This window comes from Littorina saxatilis, linkage group LG5 (genome assembly GCF_037325665.1).
Source record: "Littorina saxatilis isolate snail1 linkage group LG5, US_GU_Lsax_2.0, whole genome shotgun sequence".
NCBI classification, from domain to species: domain Eukaryota; kingdom Metazoa; phylum Mollusca; class Gastropoda; order Littorinimorpha; family Littorinidae; genus Littorina; species Littorina saxatilis.
In genome coordinates, this window is record NC_090249.1 from 31,081,883 (window position 1) to 31,105,433 (window position 23,551).

A 23,551-nucleotide genomic window follows, 5' to 3' on the forward strand; every position below is an offset into this window, starting at 1 on the left:
TACCTCAACTGGTCCCGATTTAATGATTGACGGCAATATAGTGGAAAAAGTCGACCATCACAAAGTTCTAGGTGTCCACATCGATAACAACCTGTCTTGGTCAACTCACATTGAACAACTTAGTAAATTAGTGTCAAAGAAAGTGTACCTCTTATCTAGAATTAAACACTTCCTTAATTGTCAAGCCAGGAAGTTATTTTTCACTGCTCATATTCAGTCTCTTATTGATTACGCATCCACTCTATGGGACTCTGCAAGTGATAATTCCCTAAAGCTACTCAGCAGATTACACAAAAGAGCGCTAAAAGTAGTATTACTCAAACAGACTACTCTCACCGACTCAGACTACATCAACATAGGGGTCCTACCTCTGAAGTCAAGAATGAATTACAACAAAGGAATAATGATGCATAAAATTATGACAGAAAATGCACCCGAAACCATTTGCTCAAAGTTCTCTTTGAAGAATTCGCACCACTTTATAAAACTAAACACTCCTCTTCCTAGGATAGACCTATTTAAATCAAGTCTTGTTTATTCAGGAAGCAGCCTCTGGAACGCTCTTCCGGACGCCCTGCGGCAATCCACCAACACAGATTCTTTTAGAACCAAATATTCTTTCCATTTAATGAACTCTATGAACAAATAAACTTGATTGGTATGTTTTCTTTGTATACAGTTGTTCATTATCGGAATTATGGTTTATTGTGACAAAATCACGAAGATTTGGCTCTGTAATACATTGTTTTGCTGAGCTAATGTATTGTTGGGTTACTTTCCGTTTATCTTCATTGCTTTACACCCAATTTTGAACACTACCTTATGATCTACAATGCTTCTACATAATGCGCTTCATGTACATAAACTTATATGTTCTACCATTAATGTTTTTATGTAACCTTTTTTTCCCTAGTCATAGTTATAGTAAAATAGTTTAGTCCCTCTTTAGGGCGAGGGCCAGATGCAAAAAAGCATACCTATGCTTATTCTTGTCACCCTCGAAAAATAAAGATTTGTCATTGTCATTGTCTCTCTCTCTTTCTCTCTCTCACTCTCTCTTTCTCTCTCTCTCTCTCTCTCTCTCTCTCAGTCTCTCTCTCTCAGCGCCCCCCCCCCCCCCCCTATCATTTGTCTAGAAATTTTACAATGTTCAGTTTACCGCGAGGAACTCTTCTTTTCGCTGCCTTTACTATTTTTACATTTAGTCAAGTTTTGACTAAATGTTTTAACATAGAGGGGGGAATCGAGACGAGGGTCGTGGTGTATGTGTGTGTGTCTGTGTGTCTGTGTGTGTGTGTAGAGCGATTCAGACTAAACTACTGGACCGATCTTTATGAAATTTGACATGAGAGTTCCTGGGTATGATATCCCCGGACGTTTTTTTCTTTTTTTCGATAAATACCTTTGATGACGTCATATCCGGCTTTTTGTAAAAGTTGAGGCGGCACTGTCACACCCTCATTTTTCAATTAAATTGATTGAAATTTTGGCAAATCAATCTTCGACAAAGGCCGGGGTTTGGTATTGCATTTCAGCTTGGTGGCTTAAAAACTAATGAGTGAGTTTGGTCATTAAAAATCGGAAACTTGTAATTAAAATTATTTTTTTATTAAACGATCCAAAAACAATTTCATCTTATTCTTCGTCATTTTCTGATTCCAAAAACATATACATTATGTTATATTTGGATTAAAAACAATCTCTGAAAATTAAAAATATAAAAATTATGATCAAAATTAAATTTCCGAAATCGATTCAAAAACTATTTCATCTTATTCCTTGTCGGTTCCTGATTCCAAAAACATATAGATATGATATGTTTGGATTAAAAACACGCTCAGAAAGTTAAAACGAAGAGAGGTACAGTAAAGCGTGCTATGAAGCACAGCGCAACCGCTGCCGCGCCAAACAGGCTCGTCACTTTCACTGCCTTTTGCACTAGCGGCGGACTACGTTCAGTTTCATTCTGTGAGTTCCACAGCTTGACTAAATGTAGTAATTTCGCCTTACGCGACTTGTTTTCTTTGGCCATTGGCTGACTTGTGAGAGGTTTATACTGTTCAATTTTTAAGAATATCAAAATGACAGTTGCCTTTAAACTGACTGAAAGGGCCAGGATCGCATGCTCATTCAAGTCAGTCGGTATAAAGAGCAAAAGAATGTCTAGACAGCCTTATCAATATACAGTAAAACATGCTTCGGCTTCATGCTGACCGAGCCCGCAGTTTATCGTCGACATGTCCCGAGTAGAACCTTCTTATATTTCACTGACCCAGCAGGATAGCTACATGTTCATATCCGACCCATTTTATCAGTGAATACAGCATGGTTTCTCCATTTTACCCGCTATTTTCACTGATCTACCCTGGGTAGGTTCAGGAAAGGGGTGTCGGGTGGGCGCGACTGTGGCTTATCTGGTGGATACTGTGTAGAAATCTTTACGTTGGGTGTGGAATATAAACAGCCGTGGCGTAGTCGTATGGTGAGACAGACAGGGACTCACCCAGACACTGACATGACACGCAGAGAAACAGATATGCAGACATAGAAGCAGAAACAGAGACCGACGGGCTGATAGAAACAGAGACACATAGACAGACACATGAACACAGAAACACGTACAGACAGACCGACAGAAACACACACACACACACACGCACACACACACACGCACACACACACACACACACACACATACACACACACACACACACACACACACACACACGAGTGCCCGCTTGCATTCATTCGTGGTCTCATAACTGGTTTTATTGCTCTTGCTAATGGAGAAACTCAGTACAAACTTGAGGGGGGGGGGGGGGGGGGGAGTTTCGAGAACCGAGAAAGCAAATGACAAAACAAAAACAAACACATAATTGTCAATTTCTGCAGCAAAGAAATTAAATTGATTTTGTATAAGATCTGGAAAAAAAGGAAGTAAGCACTGTGAACAACAACAACAACAACAACAGAAACCATCCTCCGGGCACCATTGAGAATAAAAAGCATGGAAGTGAACAAGGAGGTTAAATTCATCTTCACAAATATGAGCTAAAGATTAAGGAGGCTAGCACTTCAACTTAGTAATCCGTTTCAGTGAACCAAGTGCGATGACTTTGTCTTTTGTTTTTTGTCGAATCCGTCCGTTACTCCATAGTCACCATTGATGTGTCCTTCTCTCTACGAGCCGTTCTCTTTCCGTTTTACCGGGACGTCCCGCCATTCCCCCCCTCCCCCTCCCTCCTCCAGCAGGACAAGCGACATGAACAACCAACAACCAACCTCTTTCCGTTCGTCCGCCCGTCTGGTCATCGTCCGTCTAGTCATCATTTGCAACTTAAAAATTGATTGCAAATAATTATCTTTCTTTGTGTTGGTAGGCGGCAGAGGCCAGAATGTGCATCAAACAACCAAGATTTTAAACATCTTGACATTGTCGGGAGCAGGCTGAGGGCTTTTTGGTGTCCGTCAGCATTCTCAGAAATTCAGGAAGTCTTCAAATGGAGGTAGGCCTACTTTTACAGATGTTATGGGAGGTGTCAACTGTGCTGGAAGTTTATACAGAGAGAAGTACAAAATAAATAACTCCAACCATAAGATGTCAGGCTATTTACTGTCACCCTTTTAAAATTACTCCGCAAAATTTAGCGAGAAAGAAAAACGAAGACAAAAGCTGTTATGACTGAAAATCATTAAAAATAATACTCTTGTTTCAAGTGCCTGTGTCCTAGCTTTGTTGCCTTCCCATTATATTGCATGGTTATGAAAATATCCTACAATCTTTTGATTTTCTCCTAACTCACCCCCGCAGATCCCACTGACAAACAAGGTGAAATTTCGTTGGGTGTATGATATAGACTAAAGTAAAGTACCCGGATTCGAGCAGACGTCTGCACTACTCAAACACTCCTGTCTGCGATTTGTACCGAGTTGGCACCCGGTACATGTCACGCCCTAGTCAGCGTACCCGACGCTCCTTTCAATGGAAAAAGGCGAGGTTTTATTAATGATCAACACCGAACATCAAAACGAGGAGAGGATTGATCGATTTGTAAGGTGAGGACATTTTTTTGTGCGCTATAGGGGATCCAATTCATCACGCGACAGTCCAATCACATTTTATTGCTTGGAATATGGTCGTCTTAGCTCTGGTCGAATTAATTGATTTTTTGTGTGAATGTTCTGTCTCTCTCGGAATATGTAGACCGCATGTTGTGTGCGTGTGTGTCCTTGTGTGTTTTTATGGCTGGACGACTTTCAAGGAAAGTGCAAGTGCCTAAACGTGTTGCAACTTTTTAATATCAGCCAAGTGCTTTTAATTCTCTGGCGTTCAGAGGCTGTGTTATGCTGTCAAGACGAACAATCGGAATGCGCGTTCTAGTGGGAATTCGTGTTGCATAACTACCCAGAGACAGTAGCGAGGAATTTTAGCTCAGTGTGATGCATTCTGATGAGTGTGATGATCATCTGAAAGAAGCCTTCGTTCAGCAGGTAAAAATGGACAGGTGAGTTTACTTTTGAGAAATTGAGGTTTGAGTTTGTGATAGCTCTGTTTGTCTGTCGTTATGGCTGTCCACGACCGCGTATGTGTACGTGTGTGTGTGTGTGTGTGTGTGTGTGTGTGTGTGTGTGTGTGTGTGTGTGTGTGTGTGTGTGTGTCTCTCTCTCTCACTCTGCCTCTCCCTCTTTCTCTCTCTTGTTCTGTTTGTAGCCTACATTTAACATATCAGCACCTCTCCTTTCATGCTATACAGTCTTTTTCAGCATCTGTCCTATTTTTGAATGTCTCTTTTTAGGCCTGGGTTTCGTTCGTGTAGTCATGCTAAAACGAGTGCATAACATGTAAGAACTATTATTCTGATACATATCCGACTATCCCCGTTTTCTTTCCCGTTGGCAGGTCAGTAGAGCATGACCAGTGACAAATCCATTAAACACCCACGGCAAGCGTCATAAAGCTTTGAAAATACTCACATTATTTCATGCCTGAAATGTACAAGAGATTGTACAATGATCTTTGACAGTAAATCTGAAGCTGTTCAGTCTTTTTACTGTGTAAAGTTACTATTGAATGATGCAAATATGCCTTACTTCAACAGCAACCATTGCAAGTCGCTGCCAGTGCGCAGTGCATGACCTATTAACAAAAAATCCATTCTGTTATCAAAGGCCGGTTTGGACCGGTAACATGACAGCTAGCACATATAACCATAACAACAAGCACGGCAGCAACGATCTTTTCAATCAGCAGAAGAACAGCAGCCACACATTCGCTCGACATCAAACTGAATACTGATCTAGGTTCATTGTTCTCGGAGCAAAGGCTTGACGTAGCACAGTCTGAAGTGGCGATACAAGACTCTGCAAATATTCAGCAATCTGCGATGCCCTGTACTGCCGAAGTAAGTTGACAAGAAGCAAAAACGAAACGTTAATGGAACGTATTCTGTGTTCACTGTTGAAATAATGTTATGTCGTTCGGAGAGACAGAAACCGTTCCTGGCTTAATTCTGGAATGCTTTGAATAATACAAAAATGCTAAAATAATAAATAATGCAAAAGAAATAAAGTAATGTGCTGCGGATAGTAGAGTGTAGCAGTTCGGTGTTCAGATGGGTCGTGGAGCGGCAAGCAGCAGCTTCTGTTAACGAAGAACATTATGCGTCAATGGCATTATAATTATATCACAGTTAAGCTTTCAGTCTATTACCCACAGTCACCTAGCTGTCTTTGCACATGTGTGGATCGTTTGAAATAAGAGTGAAAGAAAGGAAGCAAAGCGTATCGAGCATGAGAAGAACAAGACACGTACAGCAAGTACAGAGAAAACTTTGCATATTTCTAAAATGTATTATAAATCGCTGAGCCTATAATAAACGTCATTTAGCCGGAATTGAAGAGGAATGTTCGCTTCACTTGAGATTGAAACTTGCAGCCAAGACAAGCGAGGCGTATCGGAGTCTGTGAAGGAATCTAAACTGAAATGTGAAATAAAAAAGACCGAATGAAAATAACGAGGGGCTTGCGTTTTGCATTTCAATAGGTCTTGCCGTTGCAAATGACTCAGTGGTTGTGTGTTGAGTTTAGGGAGTGATTGAGGGATTTGAAAATGTTAAATAGCCAAATACTGTGTACCCTGTATTACAGGACGAAGTTTCGAAAACATCCGTAAGGCTGTCAGAGATTCTGAGAATTACGTTGGTGAGAAAAAACATGTGAATATTTCAACATTACAGTATTGTCAGGCAATACATAGAACAGAAATTTCAAAAGTTATGTCAATGCTGTGTATGGCCGATAGATGTTATGTTTCCCAATAGCTCTAAGACTTTTGCATGACGATAAACGAGTTTCTATCTTCTGTTAACGTGTGTCTGTCTTCTATTACGTCGGTAAGATTCTCTTCTGCGAATGACTAATTGATTGCTGCTTGTTTCCAAAAAATATAATAATGATAATTCATTATATTCATTTAAAAAAAAAAGAAAACCAACTGCAAAAATAATCAGCATTGGGACTGCCTCGTGGGAACACATCCTGCAGGACTGTTCCACACACCGAACTTAATTACGAATAATGATCTGGACTGCTAACAGTAACACACCGATGAGGGTGAAGCGGCTCTTTGGACTTTTGAAGAGCCCCCAGCGTACTGTAGAATTCGTCAGTACCCCTGGAGTTGCTGTTTGAGTGAACGATGACGACGAACATGGAAGAATCGGCCTTCATCTCCTTTCTTGCAGCACCATCTCCGTATTCAAGTATGCTAATGGGCTTTTCTATTTTGTTTCAGAGTTTTCCCAACTGCATTGCTGTGACGACCTGGGTTCCTCTTTAATGATTCTTCTTCAAGGACGTGACAGAGCTGGGGTTCTTCTGACCCTTGACCAAGGAGATTATAGACATTTAGCCACGCGACACGTTCTAGTTAACATTTACATATCACATCCTAAGAACCTGGAGAACGCATCTTAGAGTAACAGATTCCACATCAGAGACATCTCGGCTTTTGACAGATAGCAAGCAGTCGTTCACCGAGTCGAGTCAAACAGTCGAGTCTGAATCGTTGCCGGTGTCTTGCCTATATACAGAATCCAAAGCCAAATGGACCCAAGACTGCAAGAGGATGTTCAGCTCTTCTAGCCAGTTAACAATACTGGGCTGAACTTGACCGTCTGGACCTGTGAACCTAAACCGTAACCCATCACCAGAACCAAACCAGCCTCATGTCTTCCAAACCAAAACCAACGCGCCCTCGTCACAAGCCCAGACCAAGGCCAAGACCACGCCTATTCGTGCCTACGCCACTTCCTCTTCCGCAGACCACAATGCGTGCGCAGTGGGCTCCGCAGCACGTGACTATTGAAGAGCTCCTGCTGGACTACAAGCTGCCTCAGATTGTCCAGTGCCGCACACCCGTGTTGCGTTCTAAGGACGACGGTCCTCCGCCGCCGGTCAGGCTGGACATGCCGATGATTCTGGCTGACCAGCGCACCGTCAGACACCTGTTGGCTCGGATCGTCGTGTACGACCAAAAGAACCATGCGTTCAACGAGTCTAAGGACTCAGTCGTCATCCCTGATGACTATGACGGTAAGAGGTAGTTTGGGGTTAGAGAGAGAGAGAGAGAGAGAGAGAGAGAGAGAGAGAGAGAGAGAGAGAGAGAGAGAGAGAGAGAGAGAGAGAAAGAGAGAGAGAGAGAGACTAGGAGAAGAGAAAGAGAGAAATGGGGGCAGACTGAAAGGGAGGGGGTACAGAGAGAGAGAGAGAGAGAGGGAGAGGGAGAGGGAGAGAGAGAGGTGGTGGACACACACACATAAAGGATCTTTGATCGGACGCATAGAGAAAAAGAAATAGGCGTGTCTAGGTAAAAGTTAGTGCGTGCACTATGTGGGAAACAGAAATCTTTTTATTTCTTGCAGAGCGTTACTGGTGTTTTAGAATCCTTTTAAACCGAAGAAAAAGTGTTGTCTTTTCAGGGACTCGACTGTGGTCAACGTTCACAATAGGAATCCCCGCTAGTCTTTAAAATTTAGGGAATAAAATCAGGTCATTAAGAAAAAGAAAAATGTTCATAGTCAGCTGCCGGTGTCATCACAAGGAACAAGTCGCGCAAAGCAACATTATTACATTTTATCAACCTGTGGAATTCACAGAACGAAACTGAATGTACTGCAAAAACTTGATTAAATATAAAAATATGTTAACAGTTATAAAGGCTTTATGTGGTCCCGCACAATACACGCTTCTCTTTTCTCCCTTCTTGCTATCGCGTTCTCATTTTCCATTTGAATTTTTGTCTGTCTAATTTCCTCACGCGTCAGATAAAACACACCATAAATCAACAACCTTGTCGAGAGATTGCCAGCATCATTGTGATGCATGTACTCGTACAAAACCCCAAAAGAGTTTTTTTGTTTTTTTGTAATGCAAATGTCACTGAATCACGCATAGCGTATACAAATTACAGTCTACGGTTTTCTTTACTGTCGTATGCACTCTTGCGTTCTTGTTGCAAAACCAGGCGTGCATGGTATGTTGATAAATGGCCAGGAGAAGGCACAATTCTGATAAGAGAAAAGGTGGGTTGTCATGTTTTTATGTAAGGCGCGCGACTGACATACAATCTGTATTGTTAAAGGTGCAGCCCTTCCCGTTTACACGATCATGTTCACAGTCAAAGATCAGTCCATACTTTCAAATGGAATAAAAGCACACTTTCAAATGTGGCTTCGTCCTGTGCAGAGTGGGCACAGTTGGCTAAATTAGCTATTGGCATATAGGTGTCAATTAAAAAGTGAATTCAACAAAACAATCTCCACTACGCAAAACAAACAGACAGGCTGTTGATTTCGGGCATGTGTTTCAGTTGACGAAGGATGCTCTTATCATCTACAAAAGCATGAACAGATCCAAGGGCGGATTAGGGGGGGGGGGGAGTTACAGGGGTTCCGGTACCCCCCTCTCCCCCGGCTGTCAAAAAAAAAGAAAAAGATTATGTCTGTGAAAAAAAAAGTGGCTGCTGACACCGGTTGAACATGTTTAAAATCAAGGATAAGCCACAAATTGTTTATAAAATAGCTAAAATTCTTCGGCTCCAGGTTGTAACCACCCCCCTCTAGCTTAACTGCTCCACCCCTGAGATCTGTTGTGGTGAACATGATCGCCTACATGAGAAATGTTCCTTTAATGTTTCAGAAGTGTGCCCTGAAACTCCCCAAACGGGTTTCTGTGTAACCTGAAATATATCTGGCGTAACTTTATTTATGGGCCAGAGTTCATATCATCTTTTGTCCCCCTTACCCATTAAAATGCAGTCTTTCTGTCAGTCATTCTGTAAGGCTCGTGTTTGTACTTGTCCGTCTGACCCTCTGTCTGTCTCCCAGCCTGCCTGTGTTTCTCTGTCTATACCTCTCTCTCACACACACAATCACACACGCACACAATGACACATACAGAAACACGCAAGCGCGCCCTCGTACGCACGCAAGCAAGCAAGCACGCACGCACGCACCACGCACAGTTACACATACGCACAAACACGCATGCACGCACGCACGCACACACAAACACACACACACACACACTGACACACACACACGAACGCGCGTACGCACACACACACACACACACACACACACACATACATACACACAGACACAGACAGACAGACACACACACACACACACACACACACTTGCACTCACACGCAAGCACAGGGAGTCAGTATTTTATACAATGTGTTTGGAACGACCCAGAGCTCCGATACAATTACCAAGTATATACGTGCTACAGACTTCGCATGCCTGCATCTTTTCAACTCAGTTTAAATTGGCTGAGTCTTTTCAGATTTTGAATACATACGTTTTGCAGGCATATTTTCGCAAAGAATTTTAATTGTGCAATAATTTGTCGCATAATTCCTCCCATGAAAACAGAGTCTATGTCTATCCTCCTGATAACAGTTCTCTGCTCACAGATTTTGCCCGAGCAGAAAATCCTGACACAATGTGGAAGATATTTTTCTTATCATTCACTGGGTCTGTTTCTGTGTACATTGTCTTCAAAGCCGCTTACAATTATTGGAGGGGTTTACTCCAAGTTCATAAACATTATCCCCGTCACCTTTGAAGATGATGGCCTCTTTCTCAATCAGTTTTCTGTATATCATGCAAACCATTACCTTTGAAGTGATATTTTCATCAAAAGAAGTTTATAAATTTGCTGAGCATGTCAGCTTCAAAAGGCGGCGCAGCTCCGGACTACTTTTTGTCTCCTGCACCGGAGAGAAGCGGCGCTCCTAAGCTCAATCTCGCACTTTGATTGTATTAATTGTCATACTTGTGGTGCGTTTTCGTCATATTCGTCAGATTCGTCGAATTCGCCAGAAACTCCCCCCAAAGGAGGGGTCAGATTAATGTGTTTCTGTGCAAATGCTTAAATCCATTCAGGTGCTTGGAGAATGCATGCGGTCCTTGTCGACATGCAAATCGCTGGTAGATTTTTTTATATTTTATTTTGCCGATGTGAATTATCCCAGCACTTCTGGTGCGTGCGTGTGTGTGTGTTCCGTAGACTTCTTCTTCTTTTTACATTTAGTCAAGTTTTGACTAAATGTTTTAACATAGAGGGGGGAATCGAGACGAGGGTCGTGGTGTATGTGTGTGTGTGTGTGTGTGTGTGTGTGTGTGTGTGTGTGTGTGTGTGTGTGTCTGTCTGTCTGTCTGTCTGTTTGTCTGTCTGTGTGTGTGTGTGTGTGTGTGTGTAGAGCGATTCAGACTAAACTACTGAGCCGATCTTTATGAAATTTGACATGAGAGTTCCTGGGTATGATATCCCCGGACGTTTTTTCATTTTTTCGATAAATACCTTTGATGACGTCATATCCGGCTTTTTGTAAAAGTTGAGACGGCACTGTCACACCCTCATTTATCAATCAAATTGATTTAAATTTTGGCAAAGCAATCTTCGACGAAGGCCGGGGTTTGGTATTGCATTTCAGCTTGGTGGCTTAAAAACTAATGAGTGAGTTTGCTCATTAAAAATCAAAAACTTCTAATTAAATTTTTTTTTTATTAAACGATCCAAAAACAATTTCATCTTATTCTTCGTCATTTTCTGATTCCAAAAACATATACATATGTTATACTTGGATTAAAAACAAGCTCTGAAAATTAAAAATATAAAAATTATGATCAAAATTAAATTTCCGAAATCGTTTTAAAAACTATTTCATCTTATTCCTTGTCGGTTCCTGATTCCAAAAACATATAGATATGATATTTTTGGATTAAAAACACGCTCAGAAAGTTAAAACGAAGAGAGGTACAGTAAAGCGTGCTATGAAGCACAGCGCAACCGCTACCGCGCCAAACAGGCTCGTCACTTTCACTGCCTTTTGCACTAGCGGCGGACTACGTTCAGTTTCATTCTGTGAGTTCCACAGCTTGACTAAATGTAGTAATTTTGCCTTACGCGACTTGTTTTTTAATGAATTTGATAAATGATTTCACTCTTTTCTGTTTTTTAAACCAGGTAATTTTCTCCGCCTCCACTCTCGTACCACAAAAGACAAAAGTCACGTGCAGTCCTTGCAAGACATTGCGCATGATGACACACCAGCCTTCCTCAATCTCTCCAACATGACCTCCTTCCCGGCTGCCCGAAGCTCCCGCGACAAGTCTCATCTCATCTACACCGCAGGAAACGTGTTTCTCGTGGACGAGCCCTTACCGGAAACGACGTCAGCGAACGCCGAAAAAGCAGCTTCAGTTTCCGCTGGTGGTCCAGGACTTTCGGCTAGTTTGGGTAGTTCTCGGCTCAAGTCGGCGACCAGCAGCAGTTCTGGACGGAGCGCCAACGGCTTGATGCGGTGTTTGGATGAACGCGGGTTGGCAGTCATGGTTCCAACCAATCAGGTGAGAGAAAAGAGGAGGTAGGGGGTGCTGTCACATCTATATATATATATATATATATATATATACGACTTGTGTCTGTCTGTGTGTGTGTGTGTGTTCGCGATGCACGGCCAAAGTTCTCGATGGATCTGCTTCAAATTTGGTGGGCATATTCAGGTAGACCCCGGACACAACCTGGTCGATGAGAATTTTCAACACGTGCTCTCAGCGCGCAGCGCTGAACCGATTTTGGTTTTTCTGTTCATCTTCCCAGATTCATTCCCAGTAACTCTTCCTTATCTTCTCCAGTGTTTTGCGTTTATCTCCCTTCCTTCGTGTGGCGTCAATCCATATTCCCGTTACTATTTTTAGAAGGTCACTGTCCACAACGCTTTCATCCCGGCGAAGCCGGATATTCCCGTTACTATTTTTAGAAGGTCACAGTCCACAACGCTTTCATCCCGGCGAAGCCGGGTATTCCTCTACTTCTTCCCGGCGAAACCGGATATTCGGCTCTACTTCTTCCCGGCGAAGCCGAGTATCATTCGGCTCTACTTCTTTCCGGCGAATATATATATATAATATATAGCTAATAATAGAACACCCTGACGAAGGCCACGAGGCCGAAATATTGGTGAAAACGTGAAGGCTTGTTTTGGTTATTTTTTCCATATTTGTTTATATATATATATGTATATATAGCTAATTAGGTAACATGGTTTTGTGAAAGGGTTGGGGTAATTATAAAGCCAGTCGCCTATGCGAGTGAAATGCCCACCGTGATCCACTAAAAGAATCGCGCGTCGGTTTTTAGAAAAGTCTTCTATGGTCACCGTCCATCATAGCAAAATGAAGTGTCGGCACTGATGTGAGACTTGTCTGTTGCAATAGATACAAGGAACTTAGTCGATAAATATCGACAGGGGGCCGACTAATGGTTTAAATGTGAAATGTGTGTATAATAATGGGTGTGGGTCTGAAATGAAGTTAGGTAGTAGTTAACATTTGTTTTGAATAATTATTGGTATTTTGACAATGTGGGTAGCATGGAAATGTAAGCATTTGAATGTAAGTGTTAGGTACCATTGTACCCAAGAAGAGAGACTAGAGATAGGAGTAGGTTGCAATAGCTTGTGTGGTCTTTGAGTTTTGTTTTTGGAAAGATATTGTTAAAGAAAAAGAAGACAATTACAGTAATGCAATATTTATTGTGAAAACCAACGATTGTACAAAGAACATGTGAAGCAACATTATGTCTATGATGGTGTGAAGAAAATTAGTTATGATTTATACTATTATTATTTAGACTTGAGACTGACAGTGTTGTGACGAGCGTTGGCTAATGGTAACGAGTACATATGTGTGTAGTTGTGGTGTGTGTGTGTGTTTGCGCGTTGGTTTGGATTATGGGTGTAATTTGTAAAACAGATGTGACAGTAATAATGGAGTTCACATCAGTGAGGTTAGTTTGAAATGGAACACACGCACGTTTTTGAAAAAAACAATATGAAATTTTGAACCATGAGATCTTTATTAAATAATAAACTGAACATCAGCAAAACATCAAAGCAATTATTAATAAGGTTTGAAAAGCTTGACTTACTATGTTAAATAGTGGATTGAAGGCTGAAAACGTCATTTACAAATTACATCTGAGATAGGGAGGGCGGGTGGGGGAAGTGCTGAAAGTGTGGATGAGAATAAAAAAAAAATGCTGAGTGACAACAGGGAGGTTAAAGGCTGCCCTTTTCGTAGCGTTCATTAATTAATTCCTATTGTTTACATGTGCCAATAATGTTATAAAACTGTACCTAAGGGGACATAATAACGATTGGCTGTAGCTTTCGAACACAGTCGAAAATCTACCCAACATGAGCATAACCCCAAACACTTCAGCCTGTCCTCTTTTCCCACGAAAGGCGCGACCAACCATCCTCCCAAGACACTTAGAAAGGCATCCTTCTTGAAATGTAAACCGTCTTTTAAATGAGTTTATGGGCGTGATACCACCTTTTATAAAGTTGCCTATAGGACCATGGCTCTGTTTGCGAAAGATTCTTTATCCGTTTACTTTGGTACAATACGCACTCCCCGTGTTATCTGTCTCTAGTGAAGTAAAATTCGGCACTTCGACGGCAGTGATAGCGAGTGACGAGCTCACCCAACTCCCCCCCCCCCCCCAACTCAATGAAGGAAACAACACCACCACCCCCCCCCCTAGCACCCCGCCCACAGACAACTACACATATATTTACACACACACACACACACCCATACACACACACATACACACACACACACACACACACACACACACCATACACACACACACACACACACATAGTCACACACATGCACACACACACACGCACACACACATACACACAACTACACACACACACACACACACACCAAGAGCTCGTCTGACATTTCAGCTATAAACCAATTTTGCACGGGTTGGCCCCACACCAAAATCACTGTGGGTCGATGTCTGATGTGCTTGTTACAGATTTGATGTCGCTAGAGCTTTAATAATATCTCTGTCGCAAATTCAGCTTCGATAATTATGTCGCAATGAATGCGACATTTAATTTGTGACAAGTGCAGTTCCGAGTCAGCTGATAGCAGTCTTTAGCGGATGTAGGAAAGACATTTAGGCATGGGCGCCTTTTTTGTGACAAAACGAGGCAATCTTGCGACAGAACACTTTGCACGCGAAAGATCAACGGAATATTTTTCAAACTCGAACAGTTTTTAACGTCTGTGCAAAGCTTCTGTCGCGAGTTCGTGGCGAATACTTCGGGATCAGCTCGAAAGCGATTTTGTGTGTTAGTGTGTGCCTACCTTAGGTGAATGCATAGTGATGTTGTACCCGCTTGTGTCGTATGTTCTCGTTCGCTGTCCAGGGTGCAATTTTAACCTTCTGTAACATCTTTTGCCGTGTGTTTGCCTTATCATAGTCAGACTTGGAAAAGGTGAAAGCCTAAGTGTATTTGACGACAAAGTGCTGAACTCGTTGTGAGTCTAAGTGCTAACTGAGAGTATGTCAAGGTATGTTTACTTATCCTCCGGTGTTGAAAACCGGTTTGAGTATCAGTAAATCGCTTGCATGTGTCACGATTTGCAGAAATAAGCGCAGTACATCGTGGCCTAAGTCGGTTGGAACTAGAACGGGAGGGGAAAGCCTGGTTATTGCTGGTATTGCATGTGGAAGTTTTCAGGGTATTAAGTCTTTCTTGTGCACACACAGCGACGAGTAGGCGAATAGATAGACAATCCCCACCCCTTACCCCACGCCCACCCACCCACTGGCACGGCCAATTGATTTGTTCAGTTTCAGTACTACGCTTAATATATTTCCCTGTCGGCGCGCGCGTCACAGAGAGAGAGAGAGAGAGAGAGAGAGAGAGAGAGAGAGAGAGAGAGAGAGAGAGAGAAGAGAGAGAGAGAGAGAGAGAGAGAGAGAGAGAGAGAGAGAGAGAATTGAATTGAATTGAATTGAATTGAAATTTATTTTACGAGGGTAACAGAATAAGCAATGTATACATGCTTCTTTTCATTCGGCCCTCGCCCATTGAGGGGTAACAAACAAGAAGAAATAAGTTTAACTATAGTACAAATGACATATTTACCATAATAAACATGTCAAGCAACCAATAAGACATTTTAAGATGCATTGTGATTCTTTAGCAATGCTTGAAAATTATATATAACAGAGGAGAGAGAGAGAGAGAGAGAGAGAGAGAGAGAGAGAGAGAGAGAGAGAGAGAGAGAGAGAGAGAGAGAGAGAGAGAGAGCGAGAGAGAGAGAGAGCGTGTTGTGGTTGTGGTCAGTGGTTGTGGTGGTGGTGGTCACGGCGTTGCTTGTTGTGTGGGTGTTGGTGGTGATGTGTGTGTGTGTGGTGTGTGTTAAACCACCAAGGGCACGAATCCTGTTTTCACATTCCCAGTTTTTTAAGCATTTATCTCCCTTATACCGGTTCTTTATATTACTCACCCAGGCAAGGGCAATATTGTGTGTTCCAGAAATACCAATACAGTCTTGAGACCAAGTGTTACTGTCTGGCATCTGCCTCGAGAGTCCGAGAAAAATGTCCCACTTTCTTTTTGCTGTGGTGCCCGTAGAATCCCTCCGTACGGCGGTGCTCTCAGACAAAGGGGAAAACAGATTTGTAGGAAGAAGACTCCAAGACCTATGTTTTGCCTGTGTAGTGAGTCTGACAACAAGGCATCGAGAATGTAAAGACAAAGAGAGTTCTGCTGGACTGTTGGTACTGTGCTGTTGTAATCCTTAGTCGTGTTTGTTGAGCATATTGGAATCAAAAAACAAGAAAGGTAGGTTGTTGGAACGTTTGTTATTGACAAAACAATACATTCACAAATATATCGACCCAACAGTCTTTGTTTTTGGATTTGAGCATATTGGAGTAAACCGTGGCATACAAACATACCATTATGGCCCTACGATTCTGTGATACGTATCATAAAAATACCCGTATGGACCCTCGGTTCTGTGATGATACGTAATACACAAAAATACCAGTATGGCCGTACGATTCTGTGAAACGTTTAAAAAAACCAAAAACAAGCATGGCCCTATGTAAATAAATGCGCGTTATTTGAATATAACGATTCCCATTTTCGACCGTTTTTTGCCTAGAACAAACAACAGAGAAACAGCACGAAAGAAAAAGGGAAAAGAGATGACATCTCAAATGAATGAATGACATTTATGGAAAATACATAAAAAGTTTGTTTAATCGGATCTGGCCCGCCCTTTCTTTCTTTTCCATACACAAATTAAGTCAACGAAAGAAAGAAAGAAAAAGTAAATAATAATATCGGGTGGCCGAGTGGTAACGCACTTGCGCTCGGAATCGAGAGGTTGCGTGTTCGACTCTGGGTCAGGCCGCTATTTTCTCCCCCCTTTCCTAACCTAGGTGGTGGGTTCAAGTGCTAGTCTTTCGGATGAGACGAAAAACCGAGGTCCCTTCGTGTACACTATATTGGGTGTGCACGTTAAAGATCCCACGATTGACAAAAGGGTCTTTCCTGGCAAAATTGTATAGGCATAGATAAAAATGTCCATCAATATACCCGTGTGACTTGGAATAAAGGCCGTGAAAGGTAAAGTTTCGCCTAACAGGTTTGCTGGTCGATGTGAATGCGTTATATATTGTGTGTAAAAAATGTTTGTTTGTCTGTCTGTCTGTAACAAAATTCCATTTCACACGGCAGAAAGCGCGGAGAGCACAGTTAATTGTGGTTCGCGCTATATAAGCTCACCATAATAATAATAATAATAATAATAATAATAATATAGGAATAGACTGAAGAAAGAAAGATTGAACAAAATGTTTTACGATGAACAAAAAAAGACAGAAAGAAAAAAGGGACAGATTGAATACGGAACAAAACACTCGAGAAAAAAACAAAGGTAAAAAAAAAAGAAAAAAAAAGAAAAAAAGGGAAAATAAAAAAAAATCACCAAGGTTGACGAAAAGAATAATAAAAAGAAGAAGAAGACCAAGAAGACATCACATCAGCAGTGTTTGCATGTCAGGAGCATATTAGCCGCAGGGTGGGAGGCAGGCCGTGCCATCAGTCCCGTGTCCGGTGGTTTCGGAGGTTGGCGGGGACGACCGCTAGGGGGCTCTGCACGTCATATCCTGCTTTTAGACCTGCGCCGTGGAGTTCTCCTGATTACTTTCCATCAAAGTCGTCAGCTCCCCCCCCCCCCCCCCCCCCCCCCCCCCTTCCCGACCGCCTTCTTCCATACCCCTGGTTGCAGCCGTTCCCTCCTAACGTACACACATGTTGCACAACCCATCAGCATCTCCAAGGGTCCGCTCCTCCTGCCGCGTAATTTCCATTTCGTGTGGACTTTCCTTTCATTTTTGAGTCACTTGAGAAAATGTGACTCTATGTAATCGGTCAGTGTTAGTCTGTCCGGCCGGCCGTCCGGCCGGCCGTCCGGCCGGCCGGCCGTCCGTAGACACCACCTTAACGTTGGACTTTTCTCGGAAACTATCAAAGCGATCGGGCTCATATTTTGTTTAGTCGTGACCTCCAATGACCTCTACACTTTAACGATGGTTTCGTTGACCTTTGACCTTTTTCAAGCTCACAGGTCAGCGTCAAAGGAAAAATTAGACATTTTATATCTTTGACAAAGTTCATCGGATGTGATTGAAACTTTGTAGGATTATTCTTTACATCAAAGTATTTACATCTGTAGCCTTTTACGAACGTTATCAGAAAAACAAGGGAGATAACTAGCCTTTTCTGTTCGGCAACACACAACTTAACGTTGGGCTTTTCTCGGAAACTATAAAAGTGACCGGGCTCAAATTTTATGTGAACGTGACTCATTGTGTTGTGAATAACAATTTCTTCCTGTCCATCTGATGCCTCATATAATATTCAGAACTGCGAAAGTGACTCGATCGAGCGTTTGCTCTTCTTGTTAATGTTTGTAATTCCTCTCCTTGCAGTGTATTAAAAGAGAGAGAGAGAGAGAGAGAGAGAGAGAGAGAGAGAGAGAGAGAGAGAGAGAGAGAGAGAGAGAGAGAGAGAGACAGAGACAGAGACAGAGACAGAGAGAATATGGTTGATTTTTTTCTGCCTGGTACTTTTTCATGCTCGGGTGTCTGTCGTCTGGTCACTTGTTAGCAGTATGGATCGGTTGTGATGCATAGCTGTGCAGATGCAAAAGATGCAAATGAAGTTTAAGTTTCTTGAAATAGCAGCCTGAACTTTACATCCTTCATAATGTCTAAATGGTCCCTGCTTATTTTAGTGCGAATGCAATAGCTGAGGACATACTTGATACTTATACCTGCACTCAGCAGTCGCATCCTTTGCGATTTGTGGACGGCATATTCTCAAGGACCCGAAAATAATCGTCATACCAATTACTTCTGTTCGCAAACTGACGTCATTAACGGTACGATGACGTCGCTGTGCAGGTGGGCGAGATGATGACGATACAGAAGAGTGCAGAGCACCAGGCCAAGCTGTCCGTGAAGAGCAGCGAAATCATCGCCACTGAGCAGTTCCCTCTCCTCGCCCGCTTCGCTTACGGCAAGAAGCAGCCTCGGCTCACGTCTTTCTCCAAGCTTTTTACGCTTCTGGATTCGTTTCAGGTATGATGCAACGTCTTCCGTCAATTGGACCACATACATACATGCATACATACATACATACACAGGCGGGCAGACAGACATGAACACTGTCTCCCTATTGTCCCAAGGACAGATTGTAAGAAAGGCCTAGCCTTCAATCTTAATCCTTGTAAAATAAAGTTCAGTTCAGTTCAGTTCGGTTCTAAAGCTTTCACTCATGGTGGTTCGTCTTAGTCATTTAGTCAAAAAAATGCTGTTCTTTCTGAAGACCACTATCCAACACGATGAATGAATAACGTTATTGCAAAGTGAGCATGGTTGGTGACTAAACATGTTTTTGGAGATGGAAAAGCAACACGCAGAGCCTCTTCTAAGAATAGGCAAGTATATGTACGCTAGGATAGTTGTATAGTTGGATACCTTAAAAGGCGCATTATCATAATGCCCACCTTTGCATTGAATATATACTAATTTTTAGCAAGACAAATGTCACTTCTGTTTTTTGTTTATTTTACTCCCAAAGGAAACCTCCATTATTGCCTGCACCATCGAAAGGTCGTCCATCATGCTTCTGGAGATACCTCTGGCGTCCGCGCTGCAGTTTGAGGTGGCCTTGAACCGCGATGAACTCCTCACCATCCCGCGCATGCGCAACGCCCTGGAAGCCTGCCGGAAGCAGGGAGCGGAGCTGTCACGTGACATCAAGTACAAGTACAAGTTCTCGCACCGCGTGCAGGAGACGAGTCGACGGATGATGAAAATGAAGGAGGAAGATATGCCCAGTGCTACTATGAGGACCAGGCTTCGTATAACTGAGAGTTATGTGTACATCTGAGGTCTTCGTCGCTTCTTGTACTCCACCAGTATGGTTGTCTTCCCCTTCCTTGCTCGGCCGGCCCGATGCGGTGGACGCCGGGGGCTCTCAGCTCGACCAGAAGCTCTGAATGGTACTGCGTACACTACACAGGGTTTCTGAAATAGAATATTTGACTCGCTCTTTTCATTTGGATGAGCAGTCACTTACAACAAGTGTGGACTGGGTATCCTGGGATGAGGCGCACAAAGCAAAACTGGATGCCACCTAATTGGATGGGAGCCAGACGCGGAGTCGAGTCTGATTGCTTACAATTCAGATTCAGTTGTTGGGATTTAAACCAATCGGACCCCACTGCTGGCTCCCACCCAGTTGGGTGGCACCAAGTTTCGATTCGTGCACCTCAGGCCTGATGTGTCAGTGTCACCAACCGTACGGACCAAGAATCGAAAAGTGAGAGAATAGTTGGGAAGTGAAAGCGATTCTCAAAGGGCCAAGCCAGAGTCTCGAACTTTGTCAAGAGGCAGCATCTTTCCCACTATGCTTTAAAGATGTGGCTATCCGGGCGACGGGGGGGGGGGGGGGGGGGGGGGGGGGGTGGGGGGGGAGAGAGAGAGAGAGTAGCCGAGAATCAAGTACCAAATGCTGCACTGTAAAACAGAACAGCGAAACGTGCTCACGGTCTTAGCTTGTTAAAGCATTGTTAAGTTCCAATTATGTACAATATTGAAGTACGTACATATTCGTGCACTTAATCATGACCTGAATATGCTTCGCCTGAGATACTGTCGAATGGCCACAGTTTTTATGACAGTGCTGACTGCTGACTGCACGGCAAACTGAAAGGCTCGTCAACGACAGTGCAGGAATGAGAAGTGTATAGCAAAGTTTGTGGAGCAACTGTGTTTTCTTTGAGGTTGTCTACATTTCGGGTACTTCCATACCTAGCTATGGAAGTCCCGGGCGCTGAAGTAAGGAACAAGTTCGAATCTTCTCAGAACTGCCTCAAGTCGTATTTTCAACAGGAATATTACTGACGGGAGGCTGAACTGATCTGTCAAGTAAAATTCGAATAACGCTGTTTAATTAAGACAAAGTGTGGACTTTGTTCACCCAAAGCAGAGAAGACAGTCAAATGTGCTTGTTTTCTGGAGAGAAAAAAATGCTGTTCTGCTCAGTGCTTACAAATCAAAATGTACAGACTCGTTGAGTATATAATTGCATGTTATAAGCGGTCATAGAAATGTTCTTTAATGTTGTTCTTCGCTCTAGCTTATTTACACATTCTGCGAAGAAAACTATTCTGCTTGTACTTATTTTGTCATCGAATTCGATATTTCAGGCTGTTCTTTCCAGACTATCAAATTGGCCGAAGGACTTATACTTTTGTTTGGTTAACAAACCATCAAGAGATTAGCTCGGTTGAAATATTTAGTTCTTTATTTGGTTTACTCTTAAATCTGAGGTGCCTTTTTTCGAGGTGAAATATATGTGGTATAAACACACACAAAATGTGTATATCAAGAGATGTGAAATACTATTAGGAATGTTATTCCAGATGTTATTATGAGATAAATGTGGACGTGATTCTTTGCCAACATCGTTGCTGTACACGAAGTAGGCTCTGTCACTGCCAAGACTTATGTTTAAGGTGATTATTTTGCATGATCTATTATGAACAAATCATATACATACATATGCTTACATAGTTGATATATTAATTTGCAAATTATGGTTGTATTTTCATGTAGCCAGTAATTATGACTATCATCACGATGAGAAGCACCTCCAATACATTACATGGTACGGACTAATATCCTCTTTTTTTGTTTATTTGACGAGAAAAAAACACACTTCGTGACAGATATATTATTTTTAAGATGTAAAAATCAAGATGAAATTATGTAATATAAGGGAGAGAAACACCCAGAATTTGTTTGTTTGTTTGCTTAACGCCCAGCCGACCACGAAGCGCCATATCAGGGCGGTGCTGCTTTGACATATAACGTGCGCCACACACAAGACAGAAGTCGCAGCACAGGCTTCATGTCTCACCCAGTCACATTATTCTGACACCGGACCAACCAGTCCTAGCACTAACCCCATAATGCCAGACGCCAGGCGGAGCAGCCACTAGATTGCCAATTTTAAAGTCTTAGGTATGACCCGGCCGGGGTTCGAACCCACGACCTCCCGATCACGGGGCGGACGCCTTACCACTAGGCCAACCGTGCCGGTACACCCAGAATACAAGACAACAATGGCAGAGCGTTATACGGAACTATAGTCTGCGAGGATGTCTTGGAATGAGAGACATATGAATATAACAAGCAATACTCATCTGGTTCCGCATGATTCTCCATCACTGTCGTGTGTCCTCATCGTTTTGTTTCTGTTGTTGTTGTTTTTATCGTTAAAGGGCACATTACGTCAGAAAAGCAAAAAAACATCAATACATTCTGAAGTTTAAGGCGTTCTGCACATATCAGAGAACGTCTTGTCACAGTAGTTTTTTTTAAATGCTCAGCAAAGCAAACAATACATGTCCGGAAAAAATTCAAACTAAATTGTTACTCTTCACGAGGCATTCGAGCCTTCTGGACTCATGTCACCTTTAACCTCATCATTTATTTGTTTCAGGATTATTTCTCTCTCTTTTGTTTTGTTTTGTTGTTATGCTTTATGCTTATGTTTTGCTCTACATATTGTTACTGTAGACCTATAGCTATTGCTGAAATGATCTCATTAAGTACTTAATCAGATGTTACCAACTCCATTTGCTTTGTGTGATATTGATATTTCCATCGTTATTCAAATATTAAAATATAATCACTGTCATTACACATACTCAGTTTGAAATCAATAAGCCAGTAGAAGGGACACAGCTTGTCTTGAAATAATAAATGTTGGCGTATGACGAATTGAAGTGAAAGTTTAGGAACTTGCCACTATGTCTTGGGAGCCTGAGATTTGACATGTATAATATCAATACACTGATAAAATGAAGCTTTAGATATTACTTCCGAATATTCTGTCGAAAAAATAAAGCATTATGAAAAATAATTATAAAATACCTTGCACCTCATATCCTTTCTTCCTTTTGTTTTTCCTTTGTGAGAAACCAAATGAAACGTCTAACAAACAAACAAACAAACAAACAAACAGACCGACAGGCAAATAGACGGACGGACGAACAAACAGACAAACAAACTAACAAACAAACAAAAAACAAAAAGGCAAACAAACAAACAAACAAACAAACAAACGGATAGACGGACGGAATAACGAAAAACGTACAAACAAACGAACAACCAACGCGTTAACGATAATACCAGGAGTAACAGTAACAAAGATTGCAACTCATGCTCGTCCCAACAAATACATTTCTGTACGTCATTTAAACGATCCAGAGTATGTTCATTGCTGGACAGGATACAAAAACAAACAAGCAAGTAAACCCCCAAAACACTAGCTGGTTAAGAAAGAAATCAAGAACATCATCGTTTGATGCATGTATATTTAGAAATAAAAGAGGTGAATCGTTAGAGGTACCTTATGTGTGTCTGGGTCAGTTGTCCTCATCACCAAGAAAAGCACAGCTGACCAGACAGAGGCTAAACAGAAAAAAAATACGAAAAGGTATCTTCAACAAGAACAAAACACAAGACACCCGGCAAAGGAGCGACAAACAACGTTATTCGTTACATCCTTCTTTTC

The 23,551-nt window shown here is 42.1% G+C and overlaps 1 protein-coding gene across 4 annotated transcripts; it reads left to right on the forward strand.

Annotated features, from left to right (window-relative positions):
- Nucleotides 1-3,768: 3,768 nt before the first annotated feature.
- On the forward strand, nt 3,769-20,403 carry LOC138966855 (uncharacterized). 4 transcript variants are annotated; one of them, XM_070339221.1, is made up of 5 exons: nt 3,769-4,056; nt 6,794-7,593; nt 11,536-11,918; nt 18,865-19,041; nt 19,544-20,403. In XM_070339221.1, the coding sequence occupies exons 2-5, from the start codon at nt 7,227-7,229 to the stop codon at nt 19,853-19,855; spliced, it is 1,239 nt and encodes a 412-aa protein (XP_070195322.1). In that variant the 5' UTR covers nt 3,769-4,056; nt 6,794-7,226; the 3' UTR covers nt 19,856-20,403. The 4 variants fall into 4 exon arrangements, with proteins under 4 accessions (XP_070195322.1, XP_070195323.1, XP_070195325.1 ...); XM_070339222.1 differs by lacking the exon at nt 3,769-4,056 and adding an exon at nt 4,116-4,505; XM_070339224.1 differs by lacking the exon at nt 3,769-4,056 and adding an exon at nt 5,316-5,402.
- Nucleotides 20,404-23,551: the final 3,148 nt, after the last annotated feature.

Coding starts and splice junctions, on each gene's coding strand:
- LOC138966855 (XM_070339221.1), top strand. CDS start 7,227: ATGTCTTCCAAACCAAAACCAACGCGCCCTCGTCACAAGCCCAGACCA. Junction 7,594..11,535: donor CATCCCTGATGACTATGACG/GTAAGAGGTAGT, acceptor TTTTTAAACCAG/GTAATTTTCTCCGCCTCCAC. Junction 19,042..19,543: donor CGCTTCTGGATTCGTTTCAG/GTATGATGCAAC, acceptor TTACTCCCAAAG/GAAACCTCCATTATTGCCTG.